Source organism: Copadichromis virginalis, linkage group LG19 (assembly GCF_057382275.1).
Source record: "Copadichromis virginalis isolate Kocher_CV1m ecotype Utaka linkage group LG19, C_Virginalis_male_GT1.1, whole genome shotgun sequence".
NCBI classification, from domain to species: domain Eukaryota; kingdom Metazoa; phylum Chordata; class Actinopteri; order Cichliformes; family Cichlidae; genus Copadichromis; species Copadichromis virginalis.
In genome coordinates, this window is record NC_140636.1 from 2432459 (window position 1) to 2449333 (window position 16875).

General features: G+C 43.2%; 1 protein-coding gene across 1 annotated transcript; it reads left to right on the plus strand.

The window, feature by feature from the left end:
• The first annotated feature begins 7095 nt into the window (after nucleotides 1-7095).
• lamtor3 (late endosomal/lysosomal adaptor, MAPK and MTOR activator 3) lies at nucleotides 7096-15565 on the plus strand. The gene is made up of 7 exons (XM_085441381.1): nucleotides 7096-7196; nucleotides 7400-7455; nucleotides 10411-10445; nucleotides 10544-10602; nucleotides 12075-12208; nucleotides 12700-12763; nucleotides 15224-15565. The coding sequence occupies exons 2-7, from the start codon at nucleotides 7447-7449 to the stop codon at nucleotides 15295-15297; spliced, it is 375 nt and encodes a 124-aa protein (XP_085297507.1). The 5' UTR covers nucleotides 7096-7196; nucleotides 7400-7446; the 3' UTR covers nucleotides 15298-15565.
• Nucleotides 15566-16875: the final 1310 nt, after the last annotated feature.

Sequence of the window (16875 nt, forward strand, 5' to 3'; positions counted from 1 at the left end):
ACACTTTTCTGTTTTCAAACAATCAGCTTCACAGATCAAGTCTTTTCGGTTTAATCACCTCCCTACCAGACCGGGTTCTAATCACACCTGGTGTATGGGGTGCGCTTGGCTCAGAAACTGTCTCTGTAGGAGTAGCTTGGATCTGTGTGGCTTCGGTTTGAGCCTCTGTTTGCGGGATCGGCACAAGATGACTGCGGTTCCTTCTAATTGTCCCTTGGGGCCCACTGATGACGTACGATCATGGAGTCGGGTGGACTGCTGTCACTGTGCCCTGTGCTCTTGCATCCGTGATCCAGACTGGTTGTCCTGGCACCAATTTATCCAGTTCTCTTGTTCTATGTCTCTTGTTAAAACCTTCGGTTTGTCTCAGCCGTTTCTCTCTCTCCGAACAACTAACCTGCTGAAAATCAGGCAGACAGGGCTGTAAGGTTTCAGGAAGCATTGGCAAGGTAGTACGAAGCCTGCGCCCCATGAGAAGTTGAGCCGGGCTGTAGCCATTTGCCAGTGCTGTTGTTCTGTATGCCAGCAATGCCTTGTATGGATCGCTAGCCTTTTTGAGGAGATTCTTGACGGTCTGGACGCCTCTCTCCGCTTCGCCGTTGCTCTGCGGGTACCTGGGACTACTGGTGAACACAAGGAAAGCGGCGGGGCCAGACGGCATCACCGGCCGTCTGCTGCGCTGCTGTGCTGACCAGCTAGCAGGTGTGTTCACTTACATCTTCAACGAGTCCCTGGCGAAGTCTGTGGTCCCCACATGCTTCAAAAGATCCACCATCATCCCTGTGCCCAAGAACAGCAAACCCTCATCCCTGAACGATTACCGGCCAGTTGCACTGACCTCGGTAGTAATGAAGGTGTTTGAGAGGCTGCTGAAGAACATCATCTCCTCCTCCATCCCAGACACCACAGATCCGCTGCAGTTCGCCTACAGATCCAACAGATCCACAGAGGATGCCATCGCCCACGTCCTACACACCACTCTCAGCCACGTGGACAAGAAACAGGGTAACTATGTGCGAATGCTGTTTGTTGATTACAGTTCAGCGTTTAACACAATAGTGCCCTGCAGACTGTTCACAAAGCTGAGGGATCTGGGACTTAACAGCCGTCTGTGTGCATGGGTGTTGGACTTCCTCACTGGCAGAACTCAGGTGGTGAGGGTGGGCAGGTGCTTCTCCAACAGCATCACCATCAACACAGGAGCACCTCAGGGATGTGTCCTCTCGCCACTGCTCTACTCCCTCTACACTTCAGACTGTGTGGCCACCCATGGCTCCAACACCATTGTGAAGTTTGCTGACGACACAGTGGTGTTGGGTGCCATCTCCAACAACGATGAGGCGGCCTACATGGACGAAGTGAAGAATCTGGCATCGTGGTGCCAGGACAACCACCTCCAGCTGAACGTCAGCAAGACCAAGGAGCTGGTGGTGGAAATCAGAAGGGGTCAGCACAGAGACTACAAGCCCATTATCATCAATGGAGCTCCAGTGGAGAGGGTGCAGTCCTTCAAGTATCTTGGTGTCCACATCTCCTCAGACCTGACATGGGCTGCCCACATTCAGGTCCAGACCAAAAAGGCTAGGCAGCGCCTGTATCACCTACGACAACTGAGGAAGTTCAGGGTCTCTCCAAAGATCCTCAGGATTTTCTATACAGGCGCTGTGGAGAGCATCCTCACACAGAACATGACATCGTGGTTTGGGAACAGCTGTGTGAAGGACCAAAAAGCTCTCCAGAGAGTGATCCGTACAGCAGAACGCTGCTGCAGGATTGCTCTCCCCCCGCTTCAGGACACCTACACCAGGAGATGCCGGACTAGAGCAGATACTGAAGGACCCGTCCCATCCTGGCAACAAACTGTTCCAACTTCTGCAATCTGGTAGAAGGTTCTGCATCTTCCGGGCAAGGACAGAGAGACTCAAGAGGAGCTTCTATCCCCAAGCCATCCGTGCCCTAAACACACACACCCGCCCTCTCACATCATCTATAATTGACTGAGACAGGACTCTCTTCCAGACACTAAACCAAGGCACAATGTACATTTCAATTCCTTTAATTTTAAATATGTTTATATTGTCTATCCTGTAAAATAGTCAGATATCTATTCATATTAATGTACAGAATTCACCTGCTTGCTGCTACTACTGCACATTCACCCAGTGTATATACTATATGTGTATATATATATATATATATATATATATATATGTACCCAAGCTTGAAGGATAAACCGCCCGCAGGGGCGTGCTGGGTGTTTTTTTATATATATATATATATATGGTAAATGGCCTGCATTTGTATAGCGCTTTTCTAGTCCCTAAGGACCCCAAAGCGCTTCACACTACATTCAGTCATTCACACACACATTCACACACTGGTGATGGCAGCTACATTGTAGCCACAGCCGCCCTGGGGCGCACTGACAGAGGCGAGGCTGCCGGACACAGGCGCCACCGGGCCCTCTGACCACCACCAGTAGGCAAACACGGGGTTAGTATCTTGCCCAAGGATATTTGGCATGCAGCCAGGAGGCAGCCTGGGATCGAACCACCGACCTTCTGATTAGTGGCTGACCTGCTCTGCCACCTGAGCTACAGCCACCCGACATATATATAATGTTCTTCCTCTACACAGGTGTCATGTCCACGCAGATGCGGACTGTCTCTTTGTCCTTTTTAGGGGCTACGACCATGCCGCAACACCAGTCTGTGGGCTCCTCCACACGACTGATCACCCCCAACTGTTCCATCCTCTGTAGCTCTGCTTTGACTTTGCCCAGTAGTGGGAGCGGAACACGCCTGGGCACTTTCAGTGAATAAGGTTTAGCGTCGGGCTTCAGCTTAATCGTGTACGGTTTTTGAACAAGCCCGAGTCCATCCCATAGCTTTGGGTACGCTTTCTTCACTGTCTCAAGGTCAACATTGTCCATTCGGGCAATTAATTTCAGTCTCACAGAAGCTGTCCTGCTTAAGAGAGCTACACGCAGGTTTCTGACTACGTAGATCGTCTCTGCAGTGCTCCTGTCACTGTAGGAAATGTCCTCCTTTGTGGACCCGAGCACGGTCAGTGCTGCACCTCCTGGTCCATACAGTGGCTTTTCAGCTTTTTGCAGATGCTCATTTGGCTGCTTAATGTCTTTGAATGTCTCTTCTGAGATAGCTGTGACATCTGCCCCCGAGTCTAATTTGAAGGTCATGCTTTTGCCTCTCACGCAGATGTTAGCAAGCCACGGGTCTTCTCCTGAATCCAGTTCACCCAGGAAGAGTCCATCTGCACAGTCTGCCACCTCATGCACAGCTGTAGACCTACAAACTCTCCCGTAGTGTCCACGTTTCCCGCAGTTGTGGCATTCTGCATTTTTAGCTGGGCACTGTGCTGCTGGGTGCATCTGTGTTTTTCCACATTTAAAACACGTTTTATTCTCTTGTTTTGTTATTTGTGGTTTTCGTGGCTTGAACTGCTTTTGCTCTCTGCTTCTGAATTTATTTGGCTGTGACTTTCTGACATGCACGGCATCCATGGCTGTTTTGCTTGTGCTGCTTTCGCCTCTGAGGTCAGTTTGCTGTCTTTTTATTTCCTCAGATTGTCTCGCCATTGTGATAGCTTTGGTTAGCGTCAAATCTTTGTTGAGCTGCATTCTCTCCGACAGTGATGAATCTTTAAGACCCACAACGAGCCTATCCCTCAAAAGTTCATCGTGGAGTTCACCATATTCACAGTTTTCAGCGAGAGCATATAGAGCTGTTATGAAGGAGTCAACTGTTTCCGCTGGCTGTTGTACTCGCTTATTAAACTTCGCTCTTTCATAAATCACATTCTTTCTGGGGACAAAATGTCTCTCAAATGCGTTTCTGACCGCATCGTACTGCTGGCGCTGCCCGTCTGTTAGGTCGAGTCCCCTTAGCACGTCATCAGCCTCGTCTCCCATGCAGTATACTAATGTGTTCACTTGGTTAGCATCAGTTGAACCATTCAGATTACTTGCCATTCTGAAACGCTCGAAACGTCTGATCCACTTCTCCCATTCTTGGGGCTTTGCGAAGTCGAACGGTTCCGGTGGCTTGATGGTGAAAGTAGCCGCTGGTGGAGCTGCCGTAACCGGGCCAGGAGTCGCCGGTAACGCCGCTGCTTGCTCTGTCATTTTCGTCACTAGCCGTTCGCCAAGCTGACGGTTATTTTTTCCACTGTCTCTCTTCGCCGCCTAGAGCGAGTGCACTTCTGACACCATGTTGAGTTGGGCTCTTTTAATAAACTCCTCGTTTAGGCGATAACGTGGAACACCACCATCTTTATTTCCAGCTTACTCTATATCCCTTACATAGCCTCACTTCCTGTCTAGAAGGGTAAGTACTGCCGCCTAGTGGCACATGATATACCTCACTATAGATTACACCACAGTGGGGATGAGGAATGTAGGACCCAAAACGCAGGACTCAGCGATGCCACAGTGCACTTTATTTACAGTGAATTGACAGGTCAGTCCAACAGTTACTCAGATGTAAATTGCCAATGGTGCTCATCCCTTGCTCCCAGTGCGTCCCGTGCTGTAGCCCCCTTAGTTTGTGTGCTCCCCAACTCGCTTCTTCGCTCGACTTTCCTGGAGGAAGAAGGAAAAACCACAATTAACCACACACTAGTCGACTCCCCGGACCACACGCCTCGCACAGACTATACCGGTCAAGAGTAATAATCCCATGTCGACTGTCGCCGCGAGTCCAGGTTAAATACCTCTTCCTAGCCGGGAGGGATGATTACCACCAGCTGGTCAGGTAATCAGCTGCAACAGCAAAGAGGGACTCCCGATGACGACAGTCGCCCGGACACGCCTCTCCCACGACGCGCGCTTCCGTCAACAGCCCCGAGGACGGGGAGAGATAGAGAGATGCAGACACATGCATTCTACATACAAACGTGGACAGAACAGTAGACGACACCGACCCCAAATAATAGTCGTAATAATAATAATAACAACAACAACAACAACAATAATACCACTGCTCACGGACTCCTGAGTCCTCCAGAGTCCGTGACAGAAACTGTTTTTTCAGAAAATATTATTTTGAATACACTGTTTTTAATGTTTTACGTGATTCCACGTTTTTTTAATCTAAATATAATTTTTTTATCTCTGTGAAGGTTCTCAGTCATCCAGGTCATCGTAGTCAAAGGAGCTTGGAAAGAAAAGCGTCTGGACTTCTTTAAGTTGCTTGAAGACGTTTCACCTCTCATCCGAGAAGCTTCTTCAATTCTAAGGTCAAATGGTGGAGAGTCCCAGATATAAACCTAGTGGGAGTTTCCCTCCACAGAGGGAATTTTTTTATCCAATAAAAAGAGGTTTCAATCAATTTTTGTAATGTAGAGAATATCCATGTCCAATTGTAATTTACTGTAAACATTAGGATGAGGGTTTTGTGTTATGGCCCCCAGGGTAAGATTAGAATTAGGATGGGGGAGGGGGTATGGTTAGGGTTAGGGGGTTTAGATGGGGGAGCTCAAGTTTGGAGGTTGGCCACCGAAGGTGGCCAAACTCCATGCACAGACCACACCTGTTCCCATCCTGGGCCCCCACGTCACTCACGGATTGCTCTCCAGGAGGGAAGTGTCCTCTCTTATCCCAAATAAAGGGGTTTGAAAGTGGGCTTAGAGAACCCAGAGGTTAAGTTTAGGGCCGGAAGATAGGGGATGAAGTTAGGGCCCAATGTTCAATCAGGGCTCTAGGCGGTTAGGTTTAGGTTCCCTGCATGGGGTTAAAAGAGGTTAAGGTTAGGGAAGGCTTCAGGCCCAGGAGTTTATAATGGGATGGCCATAAAAGGGCCTATACAAATAAAAAATGAAGAAACAAGGAGAAAAGTAAAGAGGAGGGGAAAATTCCCTTAAATGGAGTTACAGCACCCTCTAGTGGGTTATATTGGGGCTAAACTCTCACAAAATGGCATCTGAAGCCTCCCTCAAGCACAGAAGTACATAAAATCAGTCACTCAAATTGGTTTCATGGAGATGCTTCATTAACATGATCATTCCAATGATCCAACATGTGCTCTGCAGTCTTGTCCGTCCAGCGAAGATTGTCCGATTCTGTGCTGAACTTATCAGCAGGTAGAGCAGGTATGTGCTCCTTTAAACCTGCAATAAAATTGTTTATGTGTAATAATGTGTCTTGTTCTGTTTTGGGAAGGGCAGAAGAAAAGTTAATCACTGGAATATAAATGTCAGCTTGGGGGAATTTTTCTTGTGCCGACCTCAGCGTTCTTCTCAGCTCCCTTATTGGTACATTTTTATCCCTCTGACACCTGTTATTCAGGCTGAAGGAGAGAACCAGCTTCTCCACCGATGTGTCACTGTCTGCTTTATCCACAAGGATCTCTGCATGGCCCCATTCTGTCAATTTGGACTCCCTCCGCAACATAAGGAGGAATCAAGCCCACATTGGTGTCTCCAATGATCACCGATGCTTCCTTTGTGTGCAGTCTCCACTCTCTGAGCTTTTTCTTTGTGCTTGGATGTCTCGTCGGGGTGCATACCTGTTGTTCAACTGAAGCTGTGTTGGTCTTCTTGGGGGTGGATTCCCCCTGTATGAGGTCCATCGCCTCCATGTTCTGTTGTAGCTGAATGGCGGGAGAAGATTTCCCCTCAGAAGAAGCCCCATGAAGTGCTGTAAGGATTCTCCTCACCGTTGTGCAGTGTTAGCTGTGGGTGGAGCATGAAAGGAACGATGGAAGGAAGACATAATAATAATCCATTTTATTTGAAAGCGCCTTTCATCTCTCACAGACAATGTAAAAAAAAAAGAAAAAAAAGAAAGCGCCTTTCAGAACACTCAAGGACACTGTACATGGCAGAATAATAAAAACAGAATAATGTATTCATATAATGAATACATATCCATCTGCTGGTGTTTTTCTGTTATGAGTAATGTGCAGTTTACATCATATACAAAAAACACCAATAGAGAATAGGCAAAAGGCAACCGATCCAAGCTCAGTAAAGTGAAAGGTGATCAATGTACTACAAAAAGAGAAGAAAGTGATTTTTGAGCACCTTTCATGTCTATACCAGTTGGTGGCGCTAATGCACCACTTTGTGGTTTGCCAGCCACCAAAATTCAAGAAGAAGAAGTAATCACGTGATTATGTTTTTTTAATCTGTCTTTCCAGATCCCGAGGGTTATGTTTTTGTTTTAAAGTCGTTCAAAGGTTTGTCCTTTCGTTTGAGATTTTAATGTGTATTTCCAATTTGCCTGTCTAGTTATTTTTATTATTTGTTTTTAGTTTAATGAGGAGATGTTAACTCGCGCATTTATATTATCTGGGAAACAGCTGTGTGCTTTATTTGACATAAAAGAATGTGAAGTTCCGACGACGTACTGAGTCCTCTGTGTGAACAACTATCATTACAGTCATCTCCCTGCAGTCGTCGAGCGGTCTCGATACCTCGATAGCTGCCATGGCCGATGTAAGTATGAGACGTCTGTCATTCTTCTTGAGTTCCCGTCTCCAAAATGGAGAAGCAGGAAAAAACGTATTGCTGATAATTCCTATTAAAAAAGGGACACGTGAAGTAGTGTTCGAGATTTAAAAGCGCTCTCAAAAGTAAGCACTTATTTACTTGTTTATTTTATTTTGATCTCTTTATTCTTGGGGGTGTCGGAGATTAATGAAGCGGCTTCATGTGCCCTTATCATGATGTCGAGGCGACCACTGCGGAGTGTATTTCGGTTTGTTGCGCTGCCTCCGGAGCTGGGTGGAAAGCATAAGTGTACGATTGTTTGTTTTTTAATTGACGTTCCAGCACAGAAACTCGGAGACGTGCAGATATACAGAGAAAGAGAGATGTTGGAAGAGTTTTTAAAAAAACAAGAAAAACTCTTCCGGCTTCCGGTTTTGACCTCTTCTCTTCCTGTATCAGCGCTTATGTGGCGATTATCTGAGCGGCGACGCCTATCGTTCAGGAGAATATGCAGTGCTGCCATAAGAGCGGGTATTAATACAAGGCAGTTTCGCAGTGCTGCAATATGCAAGTCCGTACTTCGCAAGTTCACATGCAAGTCTGGATTTCGCAAGACCCGGGAGGAAGCTAGACCAGGAAGAAAACGCAAATTTTATTTCAAAATATTATACATGTATGCACAGTGTTGGGAAGGTTACTTTTAAAATGTATTCCATTACAGAATACATGCCCCAAAATGTATTCTGTAACGTATTCCGTTACGTTACTCAATGACAGTAACGTATTCTGAATACTTTGGATTACTTAATATATTATCATGATTTTTACAACAACGTGAATGTACTATTGCTGTGTGATTTATTACTATTACTGAAGGTCCGCGACTCCGAACTGTAGTAAAGGGACCTCTGACTAATACGGCGGGGTCCCTGTCGGCTCGTAGCCGAAAAATAGCTTTACTTTGTTGGGGGGGTCAACTTTGCTAGTGAGAGACAGAGAGAGACGTTGAAAGGCTGCTCCAACGGAGCTTATTGTTTTCGGAGGAAAACACGAACACAGTGTACAGTCGAGTCTTAATAGCTTACTTACAACTGGGCTCGTCAGGCACTCTTCTTGGCTGCAGTGGTTATTATTATATTTACATGCTTCCAGCTCCCGTTTCTCCTCGATGACAACTCGTACCTTTCCACTCCCCTTTTTCTCCCTCCTCGCGCTCACAGACACATAACGTGTCGCAGTCCATTCTCCCTGCAGCACGGACTACACTGCCCATGATGCTACATTCTTTAGAGCTATGCTTGTAGCATTCTGCCTGTTAGCTTAGCACAACAACAACAACAACAACGAAAAGGCGCTCTCTCACCCAGGAAGCACACAGTCACAGAGAGAGAGAGAGCGTCGCCCTGTAACCATGGCAACCGTAACGCTGCCGCCTGGAACAACAGAACGTAGCTGTCAAACAAATCCAAACAGTCCTGACCCGCGACAAAATGAAACAGGAAAGTACCGCAGTGTAATCCATTTATTTCAACAAAGTAACTGTATTCTGAATACCAGCTTTTTAAACGGTAACTGTAACAGAATACAGTTACTCCCAACACTGTGTATGCACAGCTCACGCTGCTTATTGAACAGAAACAAACGTGTCCGATGTCAGAATGCTTTTATTTTTATTTTAGTAGACACTCAAAAGTTAAAATAGACAGCTAGTGTTTGGAAGAGAATTGAAAAAATATATTAAAAAAAACAAAACATAATTTGATCATCACTGGTGCAGTCTTCAGGATCTTCACGTATCAACATGCTGTTTCTGCTCCCAGTGGGATTAAAATATTTATAATGTTAGATTTAATTCAGAGTCAGCTGTTAAAATAAAAACAGCACATTTTCACATCCAGGGATAAGGACTGGTGAAATATTCAGTTCAGTACACTGACAGCTCTCCAAGTAAGACTTTGAAATAAAACGACCCAGTTATGAAGATTAATTTATATTCTCGGCCAAACCGATTTGCTCAGGAACAAATAAAACACTGTAATAAGTTTTGGAAATGATGTGCGTCCTCACCAGCTGAAGTCAAGGTTCACTACAGCTGGTGAGGACGAAAATGAAATGACAGATGAAAATGTCAGAGCAAAAATGACATTTGGAAAAATGTCAGAGCACTTTTGCAAATAGGTGATGTCTTGATAAATCGAGCAATATTTGAAGTTTACGCATCTACATCCTGAAAATATTGTAAGAGTTAATTTTGTTCCACAGAAATGGTAACATCTCAAACGTTACGTACACTTCTAGCAACTTTCCTCCACCATTGCTGCTTCTAAGTTTCGAACAAACAGAATTCTGGGATACTTGGCTTCACCAAGTCCAGATAAGTCACCGGACACATGAGTGACCAGGCTGCAGTGTACGCGCTGTAATGCTTGCTTTGCTCACTGCTGCACCCATGGTTCGCAGAAACTTCTTTTATACCAGTCAGTACTGTGCAGGAAGCCACTGCAGTATTCTAGACGATAGGCGTCGCCGCCCAGACAGTATCACCAGATAAGGTGGTCAAGACTTTGTCAAGTGTGCTTTTTTTCCCCCACAGACTCAAGTTTTCAATCTCCCTCTGTATATCTGTGTGTCTCTGCAGTGGCCTCACCGCCAAGATACAAATATTGAAAGGTCATAATCAGCTGATGCCCCGCAAAAATTGTGTCACAGCTGACATCAAAATCACAGTGCGACACCAGCGATGTGTCGACTATAATAGCACTGTCACACAGACTAGCTGTAACACATACTTGTTGTACGCTGCCTCCATCTGACAACAGAGCTCACTGCAGCCAGCTGGGCCGTCCCTGGAGTGGAGCGGACAGCAAACGTGCTCCCTCTACTGGACGATGAAGTATGGTTTGTTAGCTCTGACCAACTATCTAACCTTTTTTTTTTTTTTTTATGTAAAATTATTTGCAGGATTTGAAGAGATATCTTTACAAACAGTTGCAAAGGTGCGTATCATTAAAGTAACAAAATCTTCAATGTTACAGTCGACACTATCAGGATGTTCAGTGTTTAATGAGGAAGTTTTGTTGTTTGTCTCCTTCAGCATTGAAGGTCTTCATGCTATTGTGGTCACTGATAGGGATGGTGTCCCGGTTATTAAAGGTAAGAAACATTCTGAATGGCTGGTTATTGCTGGTCTCACTGCTGTCGTGTGGAAAACTGTAAAATCCATGAGAGCAAAAGTAACAGAAGAGAAACTTGGTAGTAGAATTAAAGTGTGTTTGAATAGAGCCTAAAACCAGTTTCCACATTGGCCCTGATAGGAGTAGCTGCTCCTGAAGGTGGAAGTCAGCCAGGCGGGAAGTCCACGAGCTATCAGTTAGTCTGTGAATCGCTCAGACTCACATACTATTGCACAGAACATCAGAGCAGAGAGCACACTTGACTTACTTTGTTTGGCATAAGATGTTTTTTCTTTAAAAAAAAAGGATTTTTGTATTTTACTAAATATATTAATGTTTCAAATCTTTTCAAATTTGAATTTCCAAGAAATGTTATATATTAATTTAGAGAAAAATGTAACCAGTTGCTCTTTAGTGGAGAAAAAAGCAAATAAGTTGCATCATAAATATAGTGAATTATGCAGGTTTGGGCAGTATTTGAAATAGGGCTGCCACGATTACGTCGACTATCAAAATCGTCGACGACTGATTTAATAGTCGACGCATCGTTTGAAGCTTTGTAAGATCACAAAAGACGCAGGAATAAGTAGCAGGATTTAAGAGTGTAATAACGGACTGAAACAGAAGATGGCAGCACTGCATGTACAAGGATGCCAGCTGCCGTTAAACCCCGAAGAAGGAGAAGCTGTGTCCCAGCATTCATAGCGCGGCCCTGCTCAGTTTCCAACAATGGCGGCAGCTAGTTAGTTTTAATGTTACTCTTATTATTCTTTCTGGGTCACAAAATAAACGTTTAACATATTTTCAGGCGAGAATGTAGCTGTGTAAACCTCAAATATCTGCTCAGTTTATCAAGACACCACATATTTTCAAAAGCGCTCCGATGTTTTCGGAGACGTCTGTTACCCACTAGCTCGATAGCTAGCCGGGGGCTAGGTCACTAGCGCCGTGAGAACACCGGACCCCTGACAAATCGTTTTCAAACCCACCGCCGTCTTTCGCTACTCAGGTTAAACATGATATATGAGTCACTTAGATAACTTAAAAATGTTGTTGTTTGGCTTTTTTCAGTGTTTTATTTGTTCCTGAGTAAATCGGTTTGGCAGATGGCTGAGTTTATTAAACTCAACTGAAACAATCTGCAAATTTCATTAAAATTTAATAAAGTATCATCTTGTCTTTATTTTTAGTTAGCACATACCTTAAACACTTAAAGCTGTAAGCTAATGATAGTTATATAAGAGCAGATGCTGCTGGTGCAATAAGCTGTAGTTTTACGTTGAATGGATGATGATCTGATTAGTCGACTAATCGCAAAAATAATCGCCGAATAGTCGACTATCAAAATAATCGTTTGTGGCAGCCCTAATTTGAAACAAATGTCAGCAGACATTCCTTATGTGGAGAGTGTTTTATCCCTACATCCCTGACATCGTTGCTGTATCCTTGCAGTTGCCAACGACAATGCCCCAGTTCATGCTTTGAGACCTGGCTTCCTGTCTACGTTTGCTCTGGCCACTGATCAGGGCAGCAAACTGGGCCTTTCTAAGAACAAGAGCATCATCTGCTATTATAACGCCTACCAGGTCAGACCCCTTCTTTCCACCAATCAGTAGTTTGGTATATTTGTCATACCATAGTCTAGCTCCAAAAATGTCATATATTCTATATTTGTTACACAGAAAGCGAAATATTTCAAGCCTTTATTTTATTTTTCACTATTGTTAAATTATTATATTAAGTTATTGCTATAATGAAAGCAAACAGCATATTCATTTATACGCACAGTACCTGTTTTAGGGTCCTTTGCCCCAAATTACTGCATCAGTGTGGCATACAAGCATAAGGTCAGGTTGTTTTGATGATGGTCTTCAGCTCTTCTGCATATCAGAAGTGAAGGGGCTAAAAGTTTAGATATGAATTTCAAGCCCTGACCTCTACCCAAGTTTAATGTCATTATTTCAGTTTGTTCTAAGGTCAGGATGAGTATGGATTGACCAACTCAGGTTTGGTAAAGTATATCTAGTTTATTTAACTTTTTTTTTTATATAACATGTAATGTTTCTGGATTGAACAGATTGTGCAGTTCAATCGGCTACCACTGGTCATCAGCTTCATTGCCGGCAACACTGCCAACACAGGTAAAGTTTGAGCCAGCGATCAGCAGAGTGTCATGCCATTTAGATGTCATATGAAGAGTCAGTAGTTGTCAATATAAAATCAGCATTACAAGTGAAATTTAACCAAATCACAGGATCTTTGATTCTATTTAGACTCAGACTGTCAGAAATATTATAATTCTGATCATTTATCAGGACATACCCATATTTTTTCATATATATATATATATATATATATATATATATATAAATAAATAAATTTTTTATTTATTTATTAGGGGTGCACCGATACTTGTACCGATATTGAACCGTTTGATACAGTGCTTTCGGTTCGGTACGCATATGTATCGAACAATACAACATTTTAAATTTATTTTATCAACTTTTCTTCTGACGATGCTGTCTGTTGAAAGCTCAGTGGATCTGCGTTCGACTACTCCGCCTAGGCTGCACTGTCGAGCGCAGATCCACTGAGCGCAGCGCAAGCTAGCAAGACAGAAGCTAATCTCGTTGCAACATGGCAAATTGAACCTCCCCCACCCTCATTCAGATCTGGCCTTTGGAACTATCTTGGTTTTCATGTGACGTATGACCCTGAAGGTAAGCGCGTCATGGACAAAAGTAAAACAGTATGTCGGATCTGCCATGCAATGCTCAATTACATGGGTGGGAGCTAGTGCGTTAGCGCAGTTAGCTCGTTAAGGTGTTGACGCCGTCCAGCCCCACGTACGGAACGATCGGCGGTAGCTCGTTAACGGAGATTTGCCGTGTTGTGGCGTTAACGTCATTTCAGATTAACGCTGACAGCACTAGTGGGAACACAACGAATATGACTGCACATTTACTCCGACAGCATCCTAGTGCAAAGACAAGTGGAAGCAGACAAAAACAACAAGCACCATGCTACTAACTTTAGCCGAGTCATTTAGACAGCCGTTAGCACAGGATTCTCCTTATGGGGACCTGATATGTTTAATATGCTGCTGAGAATATAGCCCAGAAGAAGCGTATAGTATAGCTTTTATTTTGGAAAGAGACATTTCTCTGTAATAAACTCTCTTTTCCAAAGATGAGTGATTCCTCAGATTTATTTTTTTATTACTTTGTTGTTTCAGCAACATTAAATTTAAAAACTGTACTTATGAGTTAAAATATATATTTATAATTTTAATAAATGACAAATTAAAAAAGCATGAAAAATTTTTTTTGTATCGAAAAAATATCAAACCGTGACACCAAAGTATCGAACCGAACCGTGAATTTTGTGTATCGTTGCACCCCTAATATATATATATCTATGTATATATGTGTGTGTGTGTGTGTGTGTGTGTATATACTGCACAGTTACAGCGGTCAGCTGCGTAGAAAAGGATCCTGGTGTAGAAAGTAATATTAAATAAATTCTAACAACAGCTGATCAAGCTTAAACGTGCTGCTGTTGTTCAGGCGCTGGTTTCCTCTTTCTGGTGCAAAGTGGGCCAAAAACAAAGAAGAGAGGCGGACTCACGACAGAAAAGCCGATCAGCTGATCATTGATCAGTTTCACGATTGAAGTAGCAGCAGGAGAGAGAGAGAGAGGCAATCGCTCCATATATCGGTTGTTAAGCTTAACGCAGGAATGCTTTACAAACATTCAGAGATGAACTTACACACTTGCTTTACTTCTCTCTGGGATGACTTCCTCGGAGATGAAATGCTGGTTTGGTAGCGAGGCTACAAATACACACAGCCGCTCTATCACGTGAGCACACTGCTGCGACGTGTTACGGTTATGAGCCGAGTTACGGCGTGTCGCCAGTTTTGTGAGGTGCTTTTTTGATATTTAATGGATCGGATTACATTTTTTTTATTTTTTTATTTCTCATACACACACACACACACACACAGTACCTGAGGATAAACTACAGAAAAACATGAAGATTTGGGAAGTGGTGTAGTAGTTAGTAGATGCCCAATGAGCAAATGTGACCGAAATAATGGCATTTGAGATGCTGTGACAGACGTGACACTTGCAAGATTATCTGTGAAGAGAACGGGCCTGGTGGTAGGGTTGGGCGATGTGTAAACATTTTCCAACTGACAATCGTCAATCCAAATATTGACGGTGGGCGATATATTCACGCATGCGCAGACTTTTTGATGGGCGGAGCGATGTAATCATGCACGAACTGATTTGCGCGTTTACAACACAGAAGTCCAAACATGGACAAAGTAATTTCCCCCCAAAATTAGGGCTGCCAGCTTTAATGTGGTCATCGCGATTAACACGATTAAAATTTAAACGCGCTCAACCCGTCTGGAGCGCAGAATGAACAAACGTTGGACAAACTGCAGACGTAGCATTTGGGCGCACTCTGAGGAATGATAATAAACCTCATAAATATTATGTGTCTGTACTCACTGTGTGTTGTGAGTTCTTCTCCTCACATGTATGTCATATTTGTTGAGTAACAGTACAACACTGTCCTTGTGTGTCCTCAGGTCTGATAATGAGCCTGGAGAAAGAGCTGGCTTCACTAATAGAGGAGCTGAGGCAGGTGGTGGAAGTGACTTAAAGCTGTGACATATCAGCTGCACAGTCACATGATCTGCATCACATCCTGCTCACTTTCATGCTCTCAGTGCTTCTGCATTCATGTCTTTAACAGATCTGACTAAATATAAGACCTGTGCATATCTTGCTGTGTTTTCTGTACACCTTTGTGCCATTAATGGATATTTCTTGTAGAATTTCTTGTCTGATTAAATCTGTAATTATAAGCATTTAAAAATGTTGTTTTTGGTTGGATGGGGGAATTGCAAATAAAAAATAATACAACTGAGGTTAAATTTTACTTGTATTTTATTAATTATTGGAATTTAACTTTTTTTTCTTTTCTTTTTTTTTTGGGAGGGTCTTGCTTTAAGCATTTCATCATATTAGTCATGTACTGCTGTAACAGTGCTGTATGTATGAAGGGAAAATGATTCCGAGAATATTTAGATGTGATTTATATAATTTGAAAATGTAAATATGGTATTTAAAAAATATTAACCAGTATTTTTAGAGATAACAAGTTAACATTTAATTAACAGATTCAGGTTTACATTTTCATTGCAATGATGTTCGTCTGCCACTTTTTTGCTGAGATTGTTGTCCAAGTCTCTGGAACTCAAGTGTTCAAACGGTAAAAATTTGTTAAAAGGTATCATTACGAAGGAGCTTATGGAGAAAAAAATGGTAAAAACAATTTGGATGTACAGAAAAGTGTGGACGAATAAGAACCATAAAAGATTATTCCAAACAGTCCTGACCCGCCACAATATGAAACAGGAAAGTACCGCAGTGTAATCCATTTATTTCAACAAAGTAACTGTATTCTAAATACCACCTTTTTAAACGGTAACTGTAACAGAATACAGTTACTCATATTTTGTATTTTAAATACGTAACGGCGGTGCATGTATTCTGTTACTCCCCAACACTGGTCATGTGCATATGGTCTTTGCAAGCTCAGACAGCTGGTTTATTGTTTAGGTCTTAGAAGTTCTAATTTGCTTTTTTTTTTACTTTGTTCAGTTTCCCAGTGACCTGTTGAATGACTTAAGTGTAGGAAGACTGGAATTTCTAAATGTCTTTCCTGTATCTGTATGTGGGGCATCCAAGTTTTCTTTTTAAAAATAACCTTGCTTTAGATAAATGACCTTGCTTTAGCTCTTTTTCCTTATCAGAACTCCATAAAGTCATCCTCTGAGATGAAACCGATGTTTCTGGAGATCCAGTAATGGGAACCTTAGGAGAATACATTTGACTAATGATAAAACTTAAACTTCTTCTTGTGATCTCTATGGCTACGTTCACACTGCAGGCGAAAGCGCATCAAATCCGACTTTTTTGACCCTGTGCGACCCATATCTGATCATGGTCTGACAGTGTGAACGGCACAAATCCAATATTTTCAAATCTGATCTGGTTCACTTTCGTATGTGGTACTGAATCCGATACATATCTGATGTTTTAGAAAGCGACTGCTGTTTGAACGGTCATGTCGCACTCAATCCGTCTTTGACACAAGACAGACGCCAATTATCAGCGCCCGGGAAGACACCGTGAACGCTTCCTGGCCATCCAGTGTAGACGTTAGTGAAACTGT

Bases quoted from the DNA above. Each gene is read 5' to 3' on its own strand.
- lamtor3 (XM_085441381.1), top strand. The intron at 10,603-12,074 runs GTAAGAAACATT...GTATCCTTGCAG, and splicing joins TGGTGTCCCGGTTATTAAAG to TTGCCAACGACAATGCCCCA. The intron at 12,209-12,699 runs GTCAGACCCCTT...TGGATTGAACAG, and splicing joins GCTATTATAACGCCTACCAG to ATTGTGCAGTTCAATCGGCT.